The sequence below is a fragment of the Corella eumyota genome, chromosome 3, assembly GCF_963082875.1.
Source record: "Corella eumyota chromosome 3, kaCorEumy4.1, whole genome shotgun sequence".
NCBI lineage: Eukaryota > Metazoa > Chordata > Ascidiacea > Phlebobranchia > Corellidae > Corella > Corella eumyota.
The window spans coordinates 3,611,781-3,631,480 of record NC_137492.1 but is presented as its reverse complement, the minus strand read 5'-3'; the positions used below and the strand labels follow the sequence as shown (position 1 = coordinate 3,631,480).

Below are 19,700 nucleotides of genomic sequence, written 5' to 3'. Positions count from 1 at the left end.
ATAACTGAAGTTATCCCAACCTTTTATTTTGGTTGTGAAATCATCCCTCCCACATTGAGGATAAATAAAAACATGACAAAAAATTTTTGTATTTCAGGAGGGGGTATGTCCAGGTATAAATATTACAGGTCTAACAGTCAAACCAGATGAATGTCGAGGTGATAAGATAAATACTTGGCAGGAGTGTTTTTTTACTTGCGATGAGGGAGATTTTGCAGGTTCATTTATTTAATAATTAAATAAAATTAAACAATATTTTTTAACAACATATTTTTTAAGTTATTTTTTAAAAAAATATTTATTGTTCACAGTTGGCCCTGATAATAAAATAAATACCAAATTTTTTCACTTCCCGTTTGTAGGAAAAAAAATTTTTTTTTAACTTTATTTATTTTTTTTAAACTTGTTGAATATAATAAGATTTTAGACCTTAACTATTTCTATATTTAAATATTATGAATAAATTGTAAAATAGGTACAAGAGCAACAACAGAATGTCTTCCAACTGGAGTATGGACTGATATTGAAGATGCAAGATGTGCCAAGAAATGTCCGGTTTTATCTGCAACTGCAGGAAAAATATATGACTCTGCAAGGTAGGGTGAACTAAACTGAATAAACATATTTTAACTTTGTTTGTAATTATGCATCATTTCATTTTTAAATTGACTAAATTTTTTGTACTTTTTTTATAAAAGTAGGATTTGACTCCGTTGCCTTAACATAAGGTAACCATTGTTATTCTAACCCAGTCTTAGCTTATTTTGGTATATTATATGGTTAAAATATATAAAATTTAAGCCTGTTCATTTTTTTTGATGTAGCATTTATAACGCTCCACTCAAGCTATGACAAGGATCTAGTGGGAATCGAACTAAAGACCTTATGTAACGAGTATTCTAACTACATGCCAACGAATTTAAATGTGCATTTTTAATAAAAAATATTAACTTAATCTAAAATATGCCATTTACTAAAAAAAGGTTCAAAAATGAGATTGTTAAAACCCGACAATAATGGGGATTGAACCGTAGACCATGCCAACAAGAAACAACCTTAACCCTTATTTACCAATTTGATTTTAAAAATAAGAAAAATTAAAAATTTTTAGTTGTACTTCTGGTGGGACTGTCCACAATGAAGTTTGCAAGTTGACATGTGCGGGTGACACCCCCCTTTCGAATGGGGAGTACGAAGAATCTTTGTTCTGTAATAATGGGGTATGGGAGGGGGCCCTGGAGCTTACCTGTGCTTCAGCTTGTCCCCAAATACCTGAAGCTCCTGATCATGCCAACGTCACTTGTTATGATGGGGTAATGGGGATTTTTTTGGGTTAAATTTTTTTTAATTGTTTTTTTGTTGCAAAAAAAATTTAAATTTGAATTAAAAAATTAATTTTTATTTATTTTAATTTTTTTTAGAATATTACAATGTTATCTCTCAAATTTACTAAAATAAAGTTATTTCAATTTTTAGATGTGTATATTTGAATGCGATCCTGGGTATTATAGTGAGAATGCAACAAATATAGTGACTTGTATGGGAGATGGGACGTACAGCTCCACCAACCTAACCTGCATAAGTAAGTTATGTCATTTAGCGAAAAACTCTATACAATAATTAATTAGTTTTATAGACTAAAAGTGGACATATGTTAGAGGGTATGGATATTGGGTAATACTGCTTGGGGTTTTGGGTTTAGTTCCCATCATTTGCATATTGTTTTGTTTTGTTATTTACGAACTCTAAACAGTTTTCCTAATGGGCTAAAAATAAAACAATAAATTAATTAGTCAAAAGAACCCTAAGATTGGGTTAAGGTAACATATTTAACCCTTTTTTTAGACTGTAAAGTCATCTTAAGTCAGATTTTTATTAAAAAATTGCAGTTGTATAAACTTAAAATGTTAAAATCCAAAAAAGTTTAAGATCCCCCAAAAAAAATTGTTAAATGTATTTTAGGTGATGATCAGTTTATGATTTTTGCCATGGCTGCTGTAGAATCTAACAGTGAACATCCTTGTCTGTCTGTCATCGTGCCAGAGGATGGGAGTATGCCAGATAGTTTGGACGTAATGAAGATGAGTTGTGACAGTTTAATGTCACAATATTATTGGAGGTGGAATGGTGACATGATACAAGATGTTGTAACAGGTATGTAAAAACCTGGTGTGTTGCAGTGGTTAAGATTCTGTAGATCACTACACAGGGTTTTGGGTTTGATTCCTACTGTCAGCTTTTTTCTTTTTTTTGTATATTTTTTTTTCTTGGATTTGGGTTGTCTTCACCAATATTTAAGCTTATTTTCAAAAAAAACAACAATTTTAATTCATTCGATTTTTTGTTTAGGATTGTGTTTAACTGCAGCACAAATGGATCGAGGAACATTAACTGCACAACCTTGTAATGAAACTTCTTCACAATTGTGGACTTGTATGAACCAACATAAACCTGACTCCATTGTTACTCTGGATAACACAAAGTTTGTTAATATTGTTGTATTTAATACTTTGTGTAAAACTCTATTTTATAATTTACGGCTATTGGCAGTAGACTTTGAGTTTCGGGTTCTGGGTACGATACCCACTGCTGTCATGTCAAAACAGCACTGAATGGCTCTTTTAACATAAATACAATTATAAAGGTAATGATTAGACAAAAAGTTTTTATTATATTAAACTGCCAATGACTACTATTAACGACAGCGTGGTGTAGTGGTAAGAACACTTGCTACACCACCATGAGGTCGTGGGTTCAATCTTTACTGCTCTTATGCTGTAGCGCCTTTGAGTAAGGCGGTATAATTGATATGAATTCCTGCTGAGCCAACACTTACTCAGCAGTATAATTACCGGGCAATTAAAACTATAATATCCCAAACTGCTAAAGGCAACTCAGAACTGGGTTGGAGTAGATGATGTTACTTTATGTTTAAGTCGCGCATTCGACCTTTCCACATTAAAGATAAAAATATAAACAAAAAAAATTAAGTTTACTCGTTTTTAAAGAAGTTGATTTTATAAAAAAAAATAAATCGAAAAATTTTTATTTTTGGTTTAAAATTTTATTTTTTTAGGTATGTTGATTATGGTATGAATTCATTAATGGAACCAGTTATATCAGTTAATACACTAAAACCTAGTTCGATGTTTATGGGATATGGACCAGATATGAATTTTGGTTCTATCTGCTCATTTAAATCTATGGGTAAGTTAAAAAATTAAAATTTTTGACTTTTGGTCAGTGCTGATATAATTTTTACTTAAAAAAATAAAAGTTAAAAGTTGTGTTTTTTTGTGGGTTAGAACACTTGGCTTTTCAAAATGGGGTCTTTATTGCTTCTTTTAGTAGCTTTGTGGGCAGCCTTTTTAATTTGGAAAAATATATAAAATATAATTAAAACTAACACAAAAATATTTTAAATAAATTTTCTAAATTGTTTAAATAAAAAATTAAAACTAAAGAAATTGTTTTTTGTTTTTGGCCTAAGAAAATGTCTTACTAATCTTTTTAACTTTAAAAACAAAATACAATTTTTAGGTTTTTGTCCTCCCTTGACCAGTGGTCCAGGTATGATGATCAGTCCCGCTACTTGTTCAAGTTTAGGAGTTAACTCTGATACAGTTTGTACAGTAACCTGTGATAGTGGATTTAAAATACAATCCACTGCTCTATCTACAATTGATATGACTTGTATGTCAGATGGGAGTTGGGATATGCCAATGACTTCGTGTGTAGCCGAGGTAGGTTTTATTAAGGGGTCTTTGGTTCAATTCCCACTGCTTTCATGCTGTAGTGCTATTACGTAAAGTGCTATAAACAGTTTTTGTTCATTAGAAAATCAATTAGCAGGTTATTTATTGGGTAATATGATTAATAATATCAAAAACTGCTAAAGACAACTCTGGACTGGGTCTGGGTAACAAATTTTTTTCCTTGTATAAGCTGTGAGGTCGGCATTTTCACATCGAGGATAAATATAAGTAAAAAAATTTGCAATTAAATTATTAAAAAAAAAATTTTTGCAGAATTTATTGGAAGGGGTTTGCACTAAACCTACACCTTCTGAGGGGTTATTAATGTCACCCCCCAACTGTGAAAATGGAGAGGGGTTACACAAAGGGTTTGGTTGTCATTTTTCATGCTCATCTGGTTATTACCTGGATGGTGCTTCTATGGTGTTTTGCAAAGCTTCTAATTGGTCAGCAGATATACCATTCTGCAAAGGTAAAAAAAAATTAAATAAAAAAACATTTTTTTTTGGTAAATTAATAAAATATTTTTTTTAGCTTTTTGTAGTGGGCTTATTACCCCAGCTAGCCCAGCAGAGTGTTCAGGTTTAACAGTATTAGAGGGGACAGCATGTACACAATTGTGTGATGATGGATATAAGGTTGTTGGTGACCCAGTGTTGACCTGTCAATCAAGTGGAGAATGGGCGGGGACTAAAGCAACTTGCAGAAGTAAAATTTTAAGTTACATTTGGTATTACAACATTGGGTCCCGAGTTTGATTCCCACTGCATCCTAATAAAAAAAAATTTTTTATAGAGGCTTGTCCTTTACTCTCTTCCGATCCCTACCTAGCAACAACCGATGGTTCCTTAGTTACAGGAGGAAGCATGAAGGTGATCACCTCCTCATCTTGTGTAACTGATCTTCAGGAAGCGGAGGACGTGTGCAGCTTCTCGTGTCCAGTAGGATTGATCCTAGTTAGTGGGGAGGAGGATGTAACATGTGAAGAGACGGGAAGATGGGAAGGACCGATTCCAATGTAAAATTATTTTAAAAAATTTTATTTTTTTTTTGTTATTTATCCCCTCATGTGGGAAGGTCAAATGCATAACCTAAACATAGAGTAACATTAGTTACCCTGACCAAGTCTCCAATTGTTTTTTTGGAAAACATGTATTATTTTTTTTTTAGTTGTGCTGAGGAGTTTACGTGTCCGGAGGCTACAAGTGCAGGAGCAACAGTGACTTACTCACCCATGAGGTCAGATGCTGCTGTAGTGCCAGGGACTGCTGTGTTTATGGATTGTGATAACGGTAACTTTATACTTAATTAACTTTATACTTAAATTAAAAAATTGATTGTGTTTTAATTGCCAATTTCGTTTTGTTTTATTAAAATTTAGATATTAGCGTTAAATAAATAAAAAACAATATTTTTTAGGTTTTATAGAAGATGGTGATAGCGATCGAATATGTCAATCAGATGGAAAATGGGGAGGAAATGGACCGGTTGTTCCAGTATGCAAACAACTTTGTTCACCTCTCATGCCTGTTATGTATGCCAGCTTTGACAGTGAAGACTGCACGACAATGTAACTATTTTTATACTTACTTGTAAAGTAATTTTCGTACAGGCAATATGATCTGGTGTTTGAAGCACTTGGCTTTACTATGTAACGTCCTAGGTTTAATCCCCACTGCTTTCAAACACTATAAATGGACTAATATATGGATCAAAAGATAACTAATTGATAAACTATCTGGTGATATATTCTAAACCACCAAAGGCATCTGTAGACTGGGTCTGGGTAACATATTTAACTTTACAATTAAGCTGTAAATTCAACTTTTCCACCCCGAAAATAAAAAAATTTAAATTATTTTTTATAGGAACTCTGAACATGGACAATCTTGTACAATTAACTGCATGGAAGATACACAAATGGACAATGGTGATTTGACGGCTACAACAACTTGTAATAACGGTGTATGGTCTGACCCATTACCTCATTGTTTATTAGCACCAGAAGCAGTAGAAGAAATTCTAGAAGATGGTATAAAAAAAAATTGTTTTTTTGTACAACAAAACTAATGCATATTAGCAACCTCATTAAAAACTAAACATTACTACCTAAGGTTTAAGTTTAATTCCCACTGGTAACATATACGTTTTACTGCCTGAACTTGTTACCCCAACCCAGTCTTAAGTAGACTTTGGCAGTTTAGAGTATTATTGTTTATAACTGCTCTTTGATTAATCTGCTGGTCAGTTTTTGGCTTGGCAGGATCTTGTTTTGTTTATAGCAACTTTTGTAACAGATCTACATTATAAAAACAGTGGGAATCAAACCTATAACCTTATGCAGTCAACCTAATTGTTATACCCACTACACTATATTACCAGCTATAGTTTAAATGGTTAATTTGCCTTCAAAAATCAAAAATATATTTATAAAAAAAAATATTTTATTTTTTAGAAGAACAATTATTTCTACTTGTTACACGCACCCCTCTGATTGGTTGTTTTCACGTGGACGAATACTTGACACTAAGATGGAGGGGAATGGATAAATGTAGTAACCAGGATGCAACGAATGTGTGGAAATGGAAAGGAAAATGTTTGTTCAATGTTGGAAAGCTGGGTTGTGCTCAGGTAAAAAAAAAACAGCAACATGGTTTAGTTGTAAGAACACTTGGCTTTACTACATGAGGTTCTGGGTTTGATTCCCACTGCTCCCATGCTGTAGCACCCTTGAGTAAGGTGCTATAAATGGTATAAACTCCTGCTGAGCCAACATTTAATCAGCAGCTTAATTAACAAGTAATTATAATCTATAATATCCTAAACTGCCAAAAGCAACTTAGGACTGGGTCGGGATAACTGATGTTACTCTATATTTAGCTTGTGAAGTTGACCTTTCCACATTGAGGATAAATAAATATAAATTACTGTTAAATTCCTAAAGTTAAAATTACCAAATTAATGTGTGATTTTTTAGCCGGTGAACAAGACAGAAACTACAGCAGTATTAGGAATTAGTTTTTATAACGTAGATGATGATATGCAACATTTTGAATGTGGAGACCCAATGAGTGCAAACATGAAGTAAATTTTTTCAATATAACATAATTCAAAAAGGACCCATATTATAAAACATAAAAATGTGAAAACAAAAATCTATATATAATGAAGCATAGAAGATAATATATGTGAATTGGAGTAGTGGTAAGAACACTTGCTACACCACACATGAGGTTGTGGGTTCAATCCCCACTGATCTCAAGCTGTAGCGCCCTTGAGTAAGGCGCTGTAAACGCTATGAGCTCCTGGTGAGCCAGCAATTAGTCAGCAGTATAATTATCGGGCAATTATAATCTATAATATCCCACACTGCCGCAGGCAACTCGAGACTGGGTCGGAGTAACTGATGTTACTCTATGTTTAAGTCGCGCATTCGACTTTCCCACATCGAGGATAAAGATATATACAAAAAAAAAATATATGAACTACAGTCAAGCCTACATATAATCAGCAGCTTGTTTATTGGGCAAATATAATCTATAATATCCCAAACTGCCAAAGACAACTCGAGACTGGGTCGGGTTATTGAATCTTGACAATTTACCAATAATACTTTTTACTAAAAACTTAACTTTATTGTAATTTTAGAAACACGATTCGTTTATCATCGAGCATAATATGGAGGATGGAATATTCGTACGACATTGCATCAGGATCACAATCTAACATCCTTCTCTACAAAGTCGACGAAAAACTACAAAACCTACCCAGAGAGTTATTCTCTACCATTGAAATCCATGCCGCTACAGATATTCTACATGCCCCGAATTATGATAGATCGACTTGTGGGTTTAGATGCGGGGGCATAGTTACTCAAGACATGGGGCCTGGGTATATTGTGTCCCCTGGGTTTTATGAGGGTGAAAATTATCCGAAATATTCGAATTGCTTTTGGTTGATAACCGGTAAGTTGTCTGTTTGTGATTAAAAAATTTATTTAAACTAGTTTGATGCCCACAGGCTTTAAACAGTTCCCTTACGCTATATAGTATAAAAGTTTTACACTATTTAAAAGCTTGTTTTATAGACTGCATTTTCACTAACTAATGTATATATGACCGGCAGCGTGGTGTAGTGGCAAGAACACTTGCTACACCACCATGAGGTCGTGGGTTCAATCCACACTGATCTCATGCTGTAGCGCCCTTGAGTAAGGCGCTATAAACGGTATGAACTCCTGTTAAGCCAGTACTTAATCACCATCTTAGGGTAATTAAAGTCTCTATAATATCCCAAACTGCTAAAGGCAACTCGAGACTGGGTCGGAGTAACTGATGTTACTCTATGTTTAAGTCGCGCATTCGACTTTCCCACATCAAGGATAAAGATATATACAAAAAAAAATTATTGTCCGTTAATCGTATATAGATCACACCAGTAGTAAACTTTTGTTTAGGTGAAATCTCACAGAGCCAGGAATGCATTTTTTTTTAAATTGAAATTTTATTTTATATTTTAGGTGAAAATGTGAAAATAACTTTAAAGTTAATTGAGTTGGATCTTGAGGGTGATGCAGATTTACCCTGCACCACTGACTGTGTTAAGGCAAGTAGTTTATATTATAGTACTTATTAATGAAACGTAATTTAAAAACTTATCCGTTAAAATAATTGGCAAAGGTAGATTTTTTTATTAAGCAAATAATTCAGTTACACATTTTGAGTTATAAAAAGCTGGTAGCGTTGTGTAGTGGTAAGAACACCTGCTACACCAGATAAGGTCGAGGGTTCAACATCTGCTACACCACATAAGGTCGAGGGTTTAATTCCCACTACTCTCATGCTGTAGTCTCTTAAGTAAAGTACTTTAAACGTTTTGAACTCCTGCTGAACCAGCACTTAATCAGCAGCATAATTATCAGAAAATTATAATCTATAATATCCAAAACCCCTAGGGGCAACTCGAGACTGAATTAGGGTAACTAATGTTACTCTATGTTTAGATCGCTAGTTCGACCTTCCCACATCGATGATAAAGATATATACAAAAAAAATATTTATTTTGTACAATAATAATATTGAAATTTTTTTTATTTTTAGGTATATAGAGGTGATGGGCCTAACCTTTACTACTCTGATCTTGTGGACACTTATACTGGAGATGATATAACCAAGTACAAGGATTCAAGCACAATTATGACAATTACAGGGGCAATTTATATCAGTTTTACCTCAAACTATCAAGTTGAAAAGACAGGATTTGTGTTTTATTATACAGTAAGTAAGGTAACAACAGTTACCCCAACCCAGTCTTGAGTTAACTTTGGCAGTTCGAGATATTATAGATTTTAGTTGTCTGATATTCAAGCTAATGATTTGGCTCAGTAGAGGTTTGTAACATTTATAGCGCCTTACTCAAGGGCGCTACAGCTTAAGAGCAGTGGGAATTGGACCCAGGACCTCATGTAGTGAAGTCAAGTGTTCTTACCACTACACCACACTGCCAGCTTAAAAAAAACAATTTTTAACTTTATAATTTTTTTTGCGTTTTAAGTTTGATGAGGACACCCTTTCGACTAATACCAGTTCTTGTGGGGTTACCACCTACGTTGCCCCACCTGATTACAATGAAGATCCCCCCACTCTTCATAATCTTGTTCCTATCAATAAATATCCATGGTTGGTTTCTATAAGGGAAACTGTGGAAAGAATTGGAACAGTAAGTTAATCAAAAAATTATTATTTTTCCCTACACTTGTTTTATTTTAAATATGATATATGATACAAAAATGGTTACTACACTTAGCTAACTACATGAGGGCTTTGGTTTGATTTCCATTGCTTTTACGGATAGTGCTCTTGAGTAAGGTGCTTTAAACGGTATAAACTTACTGCTGAGCCAAAAGAACAATCAGCAGCCTAATTTTTGAGCAAATATAATCAGTAATATCTTAAACTGCCAAGGATAACTCTAGACTAGGTCGGAGTAACTAATGTTACTCCATGTTTGGGTTGTTGAGTTAACCTTTCCACATCAAGTATAAACAAATCAAAATTTATATAACTGTTATCAATTGTAGATTATTTAAGATAACTTCATATACTAAGTGATTTTGTATTTTTAAAGGCTTTTCATAGATGTACTGGTGTGTTAGTTGATCAAGACACAGTTATATCAGCGGCCCACTGTGCAAGGTTTGTGGTGTTGCCTGGTTACTCTAAAGTAATGGAAAACAGAATAACAGCCGGTGTTGGACAGACTTCTCAGTACGATATGGATTTAGATATTACAAATGGAAATATAGTAAGAGTGAATCGGTAAGTCTTCGTTTTTACTTTTTATTAAGATAAAATTTATTAAGCTAATGACATTACTGGTACTACTTTAAAGCAGTGAGAATCAAACCTGGGACCTTAAATAAGAAAAGGTAGTGTGGTGTAGTGGTCAGAACACGTAGCTTTACTACCTGAGGTTCGTGGTTCGTTTTTCACTGCTCTTATGCTGTAGCGCCCTCGAGTAAGGCTCTATAAACGGCATAAACTCCTGCTGAGCCAGCGCTTAATCAGCAGCTTAGTTTTTGGGTAATTATCATCCATAATATCCTAAACTGCCAAAAGCAATTTGAAACTGGGTCATAACATTCTACCCACACCGAAGATAAAAAAATATAAAAAAATAAATAACTAAAAATTTTGAAAGAGCAGTACCTCTACTTCTTTTTTTTTTTTTAGAATAACAATCAAAAAACATATTTATTTTTTTAAGTGTTTTCATCCACCCTGAATATGATTACGTGACGAGGTTAAATGACATAGCAGTTTGGAAGTTGTCCGACCCAATACCAGCCTATAGTGACGTCATACAACCAATCTGCGCGCCTTTAAGTGGTTATCCCATGCATGATATTAGTAGCGAGTGTTTTGCTGCTGGGTGGTCGAAATTGGAAAACGGTAAACTACATTGTTCTAAAACGGCTGATGACCCAACTTTTACAATAAAAGCCGAATGGTTTATGGTTCGAACCACACCAATACTACACTGTTTGCCCTTGAGCTTGGCCTAATAAGTATTGCCTAACGATTATCATGAATAGCACCCTATAGTTTTTACAAAGGGTTATTTTTATAGTTATGTTTTTGATGTCACTTTATCACCTTTGTTTTTATTGTTAAAAAATCTATTAAATATTATATTCGCTTTGGACAGCCTAACCAACATTAACTTTAATTCTACCAACCTTCTTTTTCAGGGGTTAATGTAGTTAACTTAGTCGAATACAGAATGGAAATGAACACAGCCGCTTGGTGCGATATGGAGCTTGGTTTACCTGAAGGTTCTAACTATGTCTGTGCTGGTAATGCTGCTATCGGAAGCATGGGATCTGTATGTAACAACTGAACTTATTCCTCCGTACTTGTCTCTCCATTGGAGGATAAAACTTAACCTTAGGCCCTTTTCTGACCCAGTCTTAAATTGGTTATGTAGTTCCATATTATACTGATTGTACTTAATTTGTGTTTTGACAATTTAGTTTTTTGTGGCAAATTTTCTTGCGTTTTTTTAGATCGATTCTGAACCGTTAATGTGTCGACACAACGGTGTATGGTTCTTGGCCGGTGTAGCAAGTTACACTAATGTTGGAAGTCGTATGAACAGACGTCTGTACACTAACGTTGACCAGCATAAAGATTGGTTACTTAAAACCATATACCAGACCTCCGAGGTGTATTATTCATCTATGGGTTTGGATAAGTTGTATAACCCAGGTAGCGAAGTACCAGAGGACACTACCCAAGCTGAAAAATGGTTTCAAAAGCATGCGTAAGATGACTCCCCTGAAATTTTGAGGCTGTGGTTTTCAAATTGCGAAACGTTTGATATAGTTTTCAACTAAGGATTGTGTTTTTTTTGTTATGAAATTAAACTGATATTTTTTCGCGCCTAGTCTTTTCTTATGTCCTGGCTTATAATAAGACTCCCAATACATTTAAATAATGTGTAAATTAATAATCATGCAATGACCATTTTAACGAGATGCAAAATTGGCAAAAAAAACAGGTAAGTCGGGGTAGGATTTTTCTTAAGATTAGATTTTAACATTGAACAGTTTAATTACAGAAAATAAAATTGAACTATATAGGGGAGGGGGAATAATTTATTCTGTAATGCAGTTATAATTTTAAGAGAACGGTCAAGTACCTCGCTTTAGGTAAGCTTACATGTTAAGTCGGTTCAAACACAAGCCTTCGATAGCTCAGGTCGCGGGTTCGAAGGAAATTTTTAATTGATGAATTGTAACGTGACTGTTTTACGTTAGTTTGCATGTTAACTGCCGCATTTTCGTACCTTCGATAGCTCAGTTGGTAGAGCGGTGGACTGTAGCGTTTAAAATCTCAGAAATCCATAGGTCACTGGTTCGAATCCGGTTCGAAGGATGTTTTTATTTGATGAATTGTAACGTAACTCACGTTGCCTTAGTTTACCTGTTAACTGCATTAGTTTCGTACCTTTGATAGCTCAGTTGGTAGAGCGGTGGACTGTAGCGGTTTAAAATCTCAGAAATCCATAGGTCACTGGTTCGAATTCGGTTCGAAGGATACTTTTATTTCATGTATTTTAACGTGACTCGCATCGCGTTGGTTTGCATGTTAACTGCGTTAGTTTCGTACCTTCGATAGCTCAGTTGGTAGAGCGGTGGACTGTAGTGGTCAAGAATCTCAGAAATCCATAGGTCACTGGTTCGAATCCGGTTCGAAGGATATTTTTATTTCATGTATTGCAACGTGACTCGCATTGCGTTGGTTTGCATGTTAACTGCGTTAGTTTCGTGCCTTCGATAGCTCAGTTGGTACAGCGGTGGACTGTAGCGGTTTAGAATCTCAGAAATCCATAGGTCACTGGTTCGAATCCGGTTCGAAGGATGTTTTTATTTGATGTATTGTAACGTGACTCGCATTGCGTTGGTTTGCATGTTAACTGCCTAGGTTTCGTACCTTCGATAGCTCAGTTGGTAGAGCGGTGGACTGTAGCGGTTTTGAAACTCAGAAATCCATAGGTCACTGGTTCGAATCCGGTTCGAAGGATAATTTTATTCAAAGTAACGTGCCTGACTTGCGTTAGTTTGCATGTTTACTGACGAAATTCACAACCTTCGATAGCTCAGTTCTCAGAAATCCATAGGTCACTGGTTCGAAACCGGTTCGAAGGATGTTTTTATTTGATGTATTGTAACGTGACTCACTTTACGTTAGTTTGCATATTAACTGAGCCATTTCCGTACCTTCGATAGCACAGTTGGTAGAGCGGTATACTGTAGCGACACATCTTGTCAAAAATCCATAGTTCACTGGTTCGAATCCTGTTCGAAGGATAATTTTATTTGATGTATTGTAACGTGACTGACTTTGCGTTAGTTTGCATGTTAACTGCATTAGTTTCGTACCTTCGATAGCTCAGTTGGTAGAGCGGTGGACTGTAGCGGTTTAAAACTCAGAAATCCATAGGTCACTGGTTCGAATCCGGTTCGAAGGATAATTTTATTTGATGTATTGTAACGTGACTGACTTTGCGCTAGTTTGCATGTTAACTTCCTTAGTTTCGTACCTTCGATAGCTCAGTTGGTAGAGCGGTGGACTGTAGCGGTTTAGAATCTCAGAAATCCATAGGTCACTGGTTCGAATCCGGTTCGAAGATATTTTTATTTGATGTATTGTAAAGTGACTTACTTTGCGTTAGTTTGCATGTTAACTTCCTTAGTTTCGTACCTTCGATAGCTCAGTTGGTAGAGCGGTGGACTGTAGCGGTTTAGAATCTCAGAAATCCATAGGTCACTGGTTCGAATCCGGTTTGAAGGATGTTTTTAATTGAAGTAACGTGACTCACTTTACGTTAGTTTGCATGTTAACTTCCTTAGTTTCGTACCTTCGATAGCTCAGTTGGTAGAGCGGTGGACTGTAGTGGTTTAGAATCTCAGAAATCCATAGGTCAATGGTTCGAATCCGGTTCGAATGATAATTTTATTTGATGTATTGTAAAGTGACTTACTTTGCGTTAGTTTGCATGTTAACTTCCTTAGTTTCGTACCTTCGATAGCTCAGTTGGTAGAGCGGTGGACTGTAGCGGTTTAGAATCTCAGAAATCCATAGGTCACTGGTTCGAATCCGGTTTGAAGGATGTTTTTAATTGAAGTAACGTGACTCACTTTACGTTAGTTTGCATGTTAACTGCATTAGTTTCGTACCTTCGATAGCTCAGTTGGTAGAGCGGTGGACTGTAGCGTTTTGGAAACTCAGAAATCCATGGGTCACTGGTTCGAATCCGGTTGGAAGGATATTTTTATTTCATGTATTGTAACGTGACTGACTTTGCGCTAGTTTGCATGTTAACTGCCTTAGTACCGTACCTTCGATAGCTCAGTTGGTAGAGCGGTGGATTGTAGCGGTTTAGAACCTCAGAAATCCATAGGTCACTGGTTCGAAGGCTAATTTTATTTGATGTATTGTAACGTGACTTACTTTGCGTTAGTTCGTATGTTAACTGCCTTAGTTTCGTACCTTCGATAGCTCAGTTGGTAGAGCGGTGGACTGTAGCGGTTTAGAAACTCAGAAATCCATAGGTCACTGGTTCGAAGGATAATTTTATTCAAAGTAACGTGACTGACTTTGCGCTAGTTTGCATGTTAACTGACTTAGTATCGTACCTTCGATAGCTCAGTTGGTAGAGCGGTGGACTGTAGCGTTTTGGAAACTCAGAAATCCATAGGTCATTGGTTCGAATCCGGTTCGAAGGATAAATTTATTTCATGTATTGTAACGTTATTGAATTTGCGCTAGTTTGCATGTTAACTTCATTAGTTTCGTACCTTCGATAGCTCAGTTGGTAGAGCGGTGGACTGTAGCGTTTTGGAAACATAGAAATCCATAGGTCACTGGTTCGAATCCGGTTCGAAGGATATTTTTATTTCATGTATTGTAACGTGACTCGCTTTGTGTTAGTTTGCATGTTAACTTCTTTAGTTTCGTACCTTCGATAGCTCAGTTGGTAGAGCGGTGGACTGTAGTGGTCAAGAGTCTCAGAAATCCATAGGTCACTGGTTCGAATCCGGTTCGAAGGATAATTTTATTCAAAGTAACGTGACAGACTTTGCGTTAGTTTGCATGTTAACTTCTTGAGTTTCGTAACTTCGATAGCTCAGTTGGTAGAGCGGTGGACTGTAGCGTTTTGGAAACATAGAAATTCATAGGTCACTGGTTCGAATCCGTTTCGAAGGATATTTTTATTTCATGTATTGTAACGTGACTCGCTTTGCGTTAGTTTGCATGTTAACTTCCTTAGTTTCGTACCTTCGATAGCTCAGTTGGTAGAGCGGTGGACTGTAGTGGTCAAGAGTCTTAGAAATCCATAGGTCACTGGTTCGAATCCGGTTCGAAGGATAATTTTATTCAAAGTAACGTGACAGACTTTGCGTTAGTTTGCATGTTAACTTCTTGAGTTTTGTACCTTCGATAGCTCAGTTGGTAGAGCGGTGGACTGTAGCGTTTTGGAAACTCAGAAATCCATAGGTCACTGGTTCGAATCCGGTTCGAAGGATAATTTTACTTGATGTATTGTAACGTGACTTACTTTGCGTTAGTTCGTATGTTAACTGCTTTAGCTACGTACCTTTGATAGCTCAGTTGGTAGAGCGGTGGACTGTAGCGGTTTAGAAACCCAGAAATCCATAGGTCACTGGTTCGAATCCGGTTCGAAGGACAATTTTATTCAAAGTAACTTGACTGACTTTGCTTTAGTTTGCATGTTAACTTCCTTAGTTTCGTACCTTCGATAGCTCAGTTGGTAGAGCGGTGGACTGTAGCGGTTTACAATCTCAGAAATCCATAGGTCACTGGTTCGAATCCGGTTCGAAGGATAATTTTATTTGATGTATTGTAACGTGACTAACTTTGTCTTAGTTTGCATGTTAACTTCCTTAGTTTCGAACCTTCGATAGCTCAGTTGGTAAAGCGGTGAACTGTAGCGGTTTAAAACTCAGAAATCCATCGGTCACTGGTTCGAATCCGGTTCGAAGGATAATTTTATTTGATGTATTGTAACGTGACTAACTTTGTCTTAGTTTGCATGTTAACTTCCTTAGTTTCGTACCTTCGATAGCACAGTTGGTAGAGCGGTGGACTGTAGCGACACATCTTGTCAAAAATCCATAGTTCACTGGTTCGAATCCTGTTCGAAGGATAATTTTATTTGATGTATTGTAACGTGACTTACTTTGCGTTAGTTCGTATGTTAACTGCCTTAGTTTCGTACCTTCGATAGCTCAGTTGGTAGAGCGGTGGACTGTAGCGGTTTAGAAACTCAGAAATCCATAGGTCACTGGTTCGAAGGATAATTTTATTCAAAGTAACGTGACTGACTTTGCGCTAGTTTGCATGTTAACTGACTTAGTATCGTACCTTCGATAGCTCAGTTGGTAGAGCGGTGGACTGTAGCGTTTTGGAAACTCAGAAATCCATAGGTCATTGGTTCGAATCCGGTTCGAAGGATAATTTTATTTCATGTATTGTAACGTTATTGAATTTGCGCTAGTTTGCATGTTAACTTCATTAGTTTCGTACCTTCGATAGCTCAGTTGGTAGAGCGGTGGACTGTAGCGTTTTGGAAACATAGAAATCCATAGGTCACTGGTTCGAATCCGGTTCGAAGGATATTTTTATTTCATGTATTGTAACGTGACTCGCTTTGTGTTAGTTTGCATGTTAACTTCCTTAGTTTCGTACCTTCGATAGCTCAGTTGGTAGAGCGGTGGACTGTAGTGGTCAAGAGTCTCAGAAATCCATAGGTCACTGGTTCGAATCCTGTTCGAAGGATAATTTTATTCAAAGTAACGTGACAGACTTTGCGTTAGTTTGCATGTTAACTTCTTGAGTTTCGTAACTTCGATAGCTCAGTTGGTAGAGCGGTGGACTGTAGCGTTTTGGAAACATAGAAATTCATAGGTCACTGGTTCGAATCCGGTTCGAAGGATATTTTTATTTCATGTATTGTAACGTGACTCGCTTTGCGTTAGTTTGCATGTTAACTTCCTTAGTTTCGTACCTTCGATAGCTCAGTTGGTAGAGCGGTGGACTGTAGTGGTCAAGAGTCTTAGAAATCCATAGGTCACTGGTTCGAATCCGGTTCGAAGGATAATTTTATTCAAAGTAACGTGACAGACTTTGCGTTAGTTTGCATGTTAACTTCTTGAGATTCGTACCTTCGATAGCTCAGTTGGTAGAGCGGTGGACTGTAGCGTTTTGGAAACTCAGAAATCCATAGGTCACTGGTTCGAATCCGGTTCGAAGGATATTTTTACTTGATGTATTGTAACGTGACTTACTTTGCGTTAGTTCGTATGTTAACTGCTTTAGCTACGTACCTTTGATAGCTCAGTTGGTAGAGCGGTGGACTGTAGCGGTTTAGAAACCCAGAAATCCATAGGTCACTGGTTCGAATCCGGTTCGAAGGATAATTTTATTCAAAGTAACTTGACTGACTTTGCTTTAGTTTGCATGTTAACTTCCTTAGTTTCGTACCTTCGATAGCTCAGTTGGTAGAGCGGTGGACTGTAGCGGTTTACAATCTCAGAAATCCATAGGTCACTGGTTCGAATCCGGTTCGAAGGATAATTTTATTTGATGTATTGTAACGTGACTAACTTTGTCTTAGTTTGCATGTTAACTTCCTTAGTTTCGAACCTTCGATAGCTCAGTTGGTAAAGCGGTGAACTGTAGCGGTTTAAAACTCAGAAATCCATCGGTCACTGGTTCGAATCCGGTTCGAAGGATAATTTTATTTGATGTATTGTAACGTGACTAACTTTGTCTTAGTTTGCATGTTAACTTCCTTAGTTTCGTACCTTCGATAGCACAGTTGGTAGAGCGGTGGACTGTAGCGACACATCTTGTCAAAAATCCATAGTTCACTGGTTCGAATCCTGTTCGAAGGATAATTTTATTTGATGTATTGTAACGTGACTGACTTTGCGCTAGTTTGCATGTTAACTTCCTTAGTTTCGTACCTTCGATAGCTCAGTTGGTAAAGCGGTGAACTGTTGCGGTTTAAAACTCAGAAATCCATAGGTCACTGGTTCAAATCCGGTTCGAAGGATAATTTTATTTCATGTATTGTAACGTTACTGACTTTGCGCTAGTTTGCATGTTAACTTCCTTAGTTTCGTACCTTCGATAGCTCAGTTGGTGGAGCGGTGGGCTGTAGCAACACATCATGTCGTCAGAAATCCATAGGTCACTGGTTCGAATCCGGTTCGAAGGATATTTTTATTTCATGTATTGTAACGTGACTGACTTTGCGCTAGTTTGCATGTTAACTTCCTTAGTTTCGTACCTTCGATAGCTCAGTTGGTAAAGCGGTGAACTGTAGCGGTTTAAAACTCAGAAATCCATAGGTCACTGGTTCAAATCCGGTTCGAAGGATAATTTTATTTCATGTATTGTAACGTTACTGACTTTGCGCTAGTTTGCATGTTAACTTCCTTAGTTTCGTACCTTCGATAGCTCAGTTGGTAGAGCGGTGGACTGTAGCGTTTTGGAAACTCAGAAATCCATAGGTCACTGGTTCGAATCCGGTTCGAAGGATAATTTTATTTCATGTATTGTAACGTGACTCGCTTTGCGTTGGTTTGCATATTAATTGCGTTAGTTACGTACCTTCGATAGCTCAGTTGGTAGAGCGGTGGACTGTAGTGGTCAAGAATCTCAGAAATCCATAGGTCACTGGTTCGAAGGATAATTTTATTCAAAGTAACTTGACTGACTTTGCGTTAGTTTGCATGTTAACTTCCTTAGTTTCGTACCTTCGATAGCTCAGTTGGTAGAGCGGTGGACTGTAGCGGTTTAGAAAACCAGAAATCCATAGGTCACTGGTTCGAATCCGGTTCGAAGGATAATTTTATTCAAAGTAACTTGACTGACTTTGCGTTAGCTTGCATGTTAACTGCGTTAGTTTCGAACCTTCGATAGCTCAGTTGGTAGAGCGGTGGACTGTAGCGGTTTAAAACTCAGAAATCCATAGGTCATTGGTTCGAATCCGGTTCGAAGGATAATTTTATTTGATGTATTGTAACGTGACTTACTTTGCGTTAGTTTTTATGTTAACTGCCTTAGTTTCGTACCTTCGATAGCTCAGTTGGTAGAGCGGTGGACTGTAGCGTTTTAGAAACACAGAAATCCATAGGGCACTGGTTCGAATCCGGTTCGAAGGATATTTTGTTATTGTAACGTGGTTTAGCTCCTGCAAAAACAATTTCACCGTGATCTCTTACGCCAACTAGCAGAACCTGCAGAAAACCCCCAATTGTGAAAAATGTAGGTTTATTTCTTTTTAAGTTTGTGCTGCTCAAAATTAATAAATTTTAAATCTGTCAGATTTTGTTTAAACCTAAATGCTGTTTAATTTTATGTTCTCATTACTTTGATTATGCTATTGACTGCTCTCGTTAAATTGGCTGAGATATTTGAAGTATTTTAGCTGTATTTTAGTCAGGCCTGAATGCAGAACATGGGTTTTGCCGAATCTATAGGGCGTAAATTGCTTTTGGCTTAAGGCTAATGAAAAAAAAAATTGGGAAGTTATGACAAAATGAAATGTTAGGTTGGTGTAAATTATTCTAAAAAAATTTGCTAGATGAAACTTTAGTATAGGAAAACTAAGTTCTGGCTGTCTGTAGAATAGCTCCTAAACTTAGCATGTTTATTATCAAACAATTTAATTTAAAACATTTTAAACAGTAAATAGCAACTCCAGAAGGTAGGTTATGAATAATTTGAAGCTCTATTAGCGCCGTCCGTTGTTTTAAACAGGTTGTACTAAAATAAATGCGAAAAAAGGGCGGGATTTGCAAGGAAAGATTAGGGTAAAGTATAAAAATTTTACATAAAATAGAGCTCCAAT

The 19,700-nt window shown here is 36.4% G+C and overlaps 1 protein-coding gene and 37 non-coding genes across 38 annotated transcripts in view; all 38 read left to right on the top strand.

The window, feature by feature from the left end:
• Window positions 1-11,717, top strand: part of LOC145745130 (sushi, von Willebrand factor type A, EGF and pentraxin domain-containing protein 1-like) — a 29,044-nt gene extending 17,327 nt beyond the window's left edge. The window contains exons 31-54 of the mRNA XM_082563124.1: window positions 98-218; window positions 476-596; window positions 1,112-1,313; window positions 1,477-1,582; window positions 1,963-2,154; window positions 2,350-2,482; window positions 3,077-3,207; window positions 3,541-3,743; window positions 4,029-4,227; window positions 4,290-4,463; window positions 4,551-4,773; window positions 4,926-5,047; window positions 5,175-5,325; window positions 5,624-5,787; window positions 6,211-6,386; window positions 6,733-6,839; window positions 7,404-7,720; window positions 8,275-8,360; window positions 8,855-9,031; window positions 9,309-9,473; window positions 9,882-10,072; window positions 10,521-10,705; window positions 11,005-11,138; window positions 11,320-11,717. Of these exons, the coding sequence (XP_082419250.1) occupies window positions 98-218; window positions 476-596; window positions 1,112-1,313; window positions 1,477-1,582; window positions 1,963-2,154; window positions 2,350-2,482; window positions 3,077-3,207; window positions 3,541-3,743; window positions 4,029-4,227; window positions 4,290-4,463; window positions 4,551-4,773; window positions 4,926-5,047; window positions 5,175-5,325; window positions 5,624-5,787; window positions 6,211-6,386; window positions 6,733-6,839; window positions 7,404-7,720; window positions 8,275-8,360; window positions 8,855-9,031; window positions 9,309-9,473; window positions 9,882-10,072; window positions 10,521-10,705; window positions 11,005-11,138; window positions 11,320-11,580 (4,041 nt within the window). The 3' untranslated portion in view covers window positions 11,581-11,717. The remainder of the gene's footprint in view (window positions 1-97; window positions 219-475; window positions 597-1,111; window positions 1,314-1,476; window positions 1,583-1,962; window positions 2,155-2,349; window positions 2,483-3,076; window positions 3,208-3,540; window positions 3,744-4,028; window positions 4,228-4,289; window positions 4,464-4,550; window positions 4,774-4,925; window positions 5,048-5,174; window positions 5,326-5,623; window positions 5,788-6,210; window positions 6,387-6,732; window positions 6,840-7,403; window positions 7,721-8,274; window positions 8,361-8,854; window positions 9,032-9,308; window positions 9,474-9,881; window positions 10,073-10,520; window positions 10,706-11,004; window positions 11,139-11,319) is intronic.
• Window positions 11,718-12,100: 383 nt separating this feature from the next.
• Trnay-gua (transfer RNA tyrosine (anticodon GUA)) lies at window positions 12,101-12,190 on the top strand. The gene is given in 2 exon segments: window positions 12,101-12,137; window positions 12,155-12,190. It is a non-coding gene; the product is annotated as a tRNA-Tyr (tRNA).
• A 71-nt stretch (window positions 12,191-12,261) lies between these two features.
• On the top strand, window positions 12,262-12,352 carry Trnay-gua (transfer RNA tyrosine (anticodon GUA)). The gene is given in 2 exon segments: window positions 12,262-12,298; window positions 12,317-12,352. It is a non-coding gene; the product is annotated as a tRNA-Tyr (tRNA).
• A 71-nt stretch (window positions 12,353-12,423) lies between these two features.
• On the top strand, window positions 12,424-12,514 carry Trnay-gua (transfer RNA tyrosine (anticodon GUA)). Its single transcript is given in 2 exon segments — window positions 12,424-12,460; window positions 12,479-12,514. It is a non-coding gene; the product is annotated as a tRNA-Tyr (tRNA).
• A 71-nt stretch (window positions 12,515-12,585) lies between these two features.
• On the top strand, window positions 12,586-12,676 carry Trnay-gua (transfer RNA tyrosine (anticodon GUA)). The gene is given in 2 exon segments: window positions 12,586-12,622; window positions 12,641-12,676. It is a non-coding gene; the product is annotated as a tRNA-Tyr (tRNA).
• Window positions 12,677-12,747: 71 nt separating this feature from the next.
• Window positions 12,748-12,838, top strand: Trnay-gua (transfer RNA tyrosine (anticodon GUA)). The gene is given in 2 exon segments: window positions 12,748-12,784; window positions 12,803-12,838. It is a non-coding gene; the product is annotated as a tRNA-Tyr (tRNA).
• Window positions 12,839-13,196: 358 nt separating this feature from the next.
• On the top strand, window positions 13,197-13,286 carry Trnay-gua (transfer RNA tyrosine (anticodon GUA)). Its single transcript is given in 2 exon segments — window positions 13,197-13,233; window positions 13,251-13,286. It is a non-coding gene; the product is annotated as a tRNA-Tyr (tRNA).
• Window positions 13,287-13,357: 71 nt separating this feature from the next.
• Trnay-gua (transfer RNA tyrosine (anticodon GUA)) lies at window positions 13,358-13,448 on the top strand. Its single transcript is given in 2 exon segments — window positions 13,358-13,394; window positions 13,413-13,448. It is a non-coding gene; the product is annotated as a tRNA-Tyr (tRNA).
• A 70-nt stretch (window positions 13,449-13,518) lies between these two features.
• Trnay-gua (transfer RNA tyrosine (anticodon GUA)) lies at window positions 13,519-13,609 on the top strand. The gene is given in 2 exon segments: window positions 13,519-13,555; window positions 13,574-13,609. It is a non-coding gene; the product is annotated as a tRNA-Tyr (tRNA).
• A 66-nt stretch (window positions 13,610-13,675) lies between these two features.
• Window positions 13,676-13,766, top strand: Trnay-gua (transfer RNA tyrosine (anticodon GUA)). Its single transcript is given in 2 exon segments — window positions 13,676-13,712; window positions 13,731-13,766. It is a non-coding gene; the product is annotated as a tRNA-Tyr (tRNA).
• Window positions 13,767-13,837: 71 nt separating this feature from the next.
• Trnay-gua (transfer RNA tyrosine (anticodon GUA)) lies at window positions 13,838-13,928 on the top strand. Its single transcript is given in 2 exon segments — window positions 13,838-13,874; window positions 13,893-13,928. It is a non-coding gene; the product is annotated as a tRNA-Tyr (tRNA).
• A 66-nt stretch (window positions 13,929-13,994) lies between these two features.
• Trnay-gua (transfer RNA tyrosine (anticodon GUA)) lies at window positions 13,995-14,085 on the top strand. Its single transcript is given in 2 exon segments — window positions 13,995-14,031; window positions 14,050-14,085. It is a non-coding gene; the product is annotated as a tRNA-Tyr (tRNA).
• Window positions 14,086-14,453: 368 nt separating this feature from the next.
• Trnay-gua (transfer RNA tyrosine (anticodon GUA)) lies at window positions 14,454-14,544 on the top strand. Its single transcript is given in 2 exon segments — window positions 14,454-14,490; window positions 14,509-14,544. It is a non-coding gene; the product is annotated as a tRNA-Tyr (tRNA).
• Window positions 14,545-14,615: 71 nt separating this feature from the next.
• On the top strand, window positions 14,616-14,706 carry Trnay-gua (transfer RNA tyrosine (anticodon GUA)). The gene is given in 2 exon segments: window positions 14,616-14,652; window positions 14,671-14,706. It is a non-coding gene; the product is annotated as a tRNA-Tyr (tRNA).
• Window positions 14,707-14,777: 71 nt separating this feature from the next.
• Window positions 14,778-14,868, top strand: Trnay-gua (transfer RNA tyrosine (anticodon GUA)). Its single transcript is given in 2 exon segments — window positions 14,778-14,814; window positions 14,833-14,868. It is a non-coding gene; the product is annotated as a tRNA-Tyr (tRNA).
• A 66-nt stretch (window positions 14,869-14,934) lies between these two features.
• Trnay-gua (transfer RNA tyrosine (anticodon GUA)) lies at window positions 14,935-15,025 on the top strand. Its single transcript is given in 2 exon segments — window positions 14,935-14,971; window positions 14,990-15,025. It is a non-coding gene; the product is annotated as a tRNA-Tyr (tRNA).
• Window positions 15,026-15,096: 71 nt separating this feature from the next.
• Window positions 15,097-15,187, top strand: Trnay-gua (transfer RNA tyrosine (anticodon GUA)). The gene is given in 2 exon segments: window positions 15,097-15,133; window positions 15,152-15,187. It is a non-coding gene; the product is annotated as a tRNA-Tyr (tRNA).
• A 66-nt stretch (window positions 15,188-15,253) lies between these two features.
• On the top strand, window positions 15,254-15,344 carry Trnay-gua (transfer RNA tyrosine (anticodon GUA)). The gene is given in 2 exon segments: window positions 15,254-15,290; window positions 15,309-15,344. It is a non-coding gene; the product is annotated as a tRNA-Tyr (tRNA).
• A 71-nt stretch (window positions 15,345-15,415) lies between these two features.
• Window positions 15,416-15,506, top strand: Trnay-gua (transfer RNA tyrosine (anticodon GUA)). Its single transcript is given in 2 exon segments — window positions 15,416-15,452; window positions 15,471-15,506. It is a non-coding gene; the product is annotated as a tRNA-Tyr (tRNA).
• A 66-nt stretch (window positions 15,507-15,572) lies between these two features.
• On the top strand, window positions 15,573-15,663 carry Trnay-gua (transfer RNA tyrosine (anticodon GUA)). The gene is given in 2 exon segments: window positions 15,573-15,609; window positions 15,628-15,663. It is a non-coding gene; the product is annotated as a tRNA-Tyr (tRNA).
• Window positions 15,664-15,734: 71 nt separating this feature from the next.
• Trnay-gua (transfer RNA tyrosine (anticodon GUA)) lies at window positions 15,735-15,824 on the top strand. Its single transcript is given in 2 exon segments — window positions 15,735-15,771; window positions 15,789-15,824. It is a non-coding gene; the product is annotated as a tRNA-Tyr (tRNA).
• A 71-nt stretch (window positions 15,825-15,895) lies between these two features.
• Window positions 15,896-15,986, top strand: Trnay-gua (transfer RNA tyrosine (anticodon GUA)). Its single transcript is given in 2 exon segments — window positions 15,896-15,932; window positions 15,951-15,986. It is a non-coding gene; the product is annotated as a tRNA-Tyr (tRNA).
• A 217-nt stretch (window positions 15,987-16,203) lies between these two features.
• On the top strand, window positions 16,204-16,294 carry Trnay-gua (transfer RNA tyrosine (anticodon GUA)). The gene is given in 2 exon segments: window positions 16,204-16,240; window positions 16,259-16,294. It is a non-coding gene; the product is annotated as a tRNA-Tyr (tRNA).
• A 71-nt stretch (window positions 16,295-16,365) lies between these two features.
• Window positions 16,366-16,456, top strand: Trnay-gua (transfer RNA tyrosine (anticodon GUA)). The gene is given in 2 exon segments: window positions 16,366-16,402; window positions 16,421-16,456. It is a non-coding gene; the product is annotated as a tRNA-Tyr (tRNA).
• A 71-nt stretch (window positions 16,457-16,527) lies between these two features.
• Window positions 16,528-16,618, top strand: Trnay-gua (transfer RNA tyrosine (anticodon GUA)). The gene is given in 2 exon segments: window positions 16,528-16,564; window positions 16,583-16,618. It is a non-coding gene; the product is annotated as a tRNA-Tyr (tRNA).
• A 66-nt stretch (window positions 16,619-16,684) lies between these two features.
• On the top strand, window positions 16,685-16,775 carry Trnay-gua (transfer RNA tyrosine (anticodon GUA)). Its single transcript is given in 2 exon segments — window positions 16,685-16,721; window positions 16,740-16,775. It is a non-coding gene; the product is annotated as a tRNA-Tyr (tRNA).
• A 71-nt stretch (window positions 16,776-16,846) lies between these two features.
• Trnay-gua (transfer RNA tyrosine (anticodon GUA)) lies at window positions 16,847-16,937 on the top strand. The gene is given in 2 exon segments: window positions 16,847-16,883; window positions 16,902-16,937. It is a non-coding gene; the product is annotated as a tRNA-Tyr (tRNA).
• A 66-nt stretch (window positions 16,938-17,003) lies between these two features.
• Trnay-gua (transfer RNA tyrosine (anticodon GUA)) lies at window positions 17,004-17,094 on the top strand. The gene is given in 2 exon segments: window positions 17,004-17,040; window positions 17,059-17,094. It is a non-coding gene; the product is annotated as a tRNA-Tyr (tRNA).
• A 71-nt stretch (window positions 17,095-17,165) lies between these two features.
• Trnay-gua (transfer RNA tyrosine (anticodon GUA)) lies at window positions 17,166-17,256 on the top strand. Its single transcript is given in 2 exon segments — window positions 17,166-17,202; window positions 17,221-17,256. It is a non-coding gene; the product is annotated as a tRNA-Tyr (tRNA).
• Window positions 17,257-17,322: 66 nt separating this feature from the next.
• On the top strand, window positions 17,323-17,413 carry Trnay-gua (transfer RNA tyrosine (anticodon GUA)). Its single transcript is given in 2 exon segments — window positions 17,323-17,359; window positions 17,378-17,413. It is a non-coding gene; the product is annotated as a tRNA-Tyr (tRNA).
• Window positions 17,414-17,484: 71 nt separating this feature from the next.
• Trnay-gua (transfer RNA tyrosine (anticodon GUA)) lies at window positions 17,485-17,574 on the top strand. The gene is given in 2 exon segments: window positions 17,485-17,521; window positions 17,539-17,574. It is a non-coding gene; the product is annotated as a tRNA-Tyr (tRNA).
• A 71-nt stretch (window positions 17,575-17,645) lies between these two features.
• On the top strand, window positions 17,646-17,736 carry Trnay-gua (transfer RNA tyrosine (anticodon GUA)). Its single transcript is given in 2 exon segments — window positions 17,646-17,682; window positions 17,701-17,736. It is a non-coding gene; the product is annotated as a tRNA-Tyr (tRNA).
• Window positions 17,737-17,968: 232 nt separating this feature from the next.
• Trnay-gua (transfer RNA tyrosine (anticodon GUA)) lies at window positions 17,969-18,062 on the top strand. The gene is made up of 2 exons: window positions 17,969-18,005; window positions 18,027-18,062. It is a non-coding gene; the product is annotated as a tRNA-Tyr (tRNA).
• Window positions 18,063-18,133: 71 nt separating this feature from the next.
• Window positions 18,134-18,223, top strand: Trnay-gua (transfer RNA tyrosine (anticodon GUA)). The gene is given in 2 exon segments: window positions 18,134-18,170; window positions 18,188-18,223. It is a non-coding gene; the product is annotated as a tRNA-Tyr (tRNA).
• A 71-nt stretch (window positions 18,224-18,294) lies between these two features.
• Window positions 18,295-18,385, top strand: Trnay-gua (transfer RNA tyrosine (anticodon GUA)). The gene is given in 2 exon segments: window positions 18,295-18,331; window positions 18,350-18,385. It is a non-coding gene; the product is annotated as a tRNA-Tyr (tRNA).
• A 217-nt stretch (window positions 18,386-18,602) lies between these two features.
• Window positions 18,603-18,693, top strand: Trnay-gua (transfer RNA tyrosine (anticodon GUA)). Its single transcript is given in 2 exon segments — window positions 18,603-18,639; window positions 18,658-18,693. It is a non-coding gene; the product is annotated as a tRNA-Tyr (tRNA).
• Window positions 18,694-18,759: 66 nt separating this feature from the next.
• Window positions 18,760-18,849, top strand: Trnay-gua (transfer RNA tyrosine (anticodon GUA)). The gene is given in 2 exon segments: window positions 18,760-18,796; window positions 18,814-18,849. It is a non-coding gene; the product is annotated as a tRNA-Tyr (tRNA).
• A 71-nt stretch (window positions 18,850-18,920) lies between these two features.
• On the top strand, window positions 18,921-19,011 carry Trnay-gua (transfer RNA tyrosine (anticodon GUA)). The gene is given in 2 exon segments: window positions 18,921-18,957; window positions 18,976-19,011. It is a non-coding gene; the product is annotated as a tRNA-Tyr (tRNA).
• Window positions 19,012-19,700: the final 689 nt, after the last annotated feature.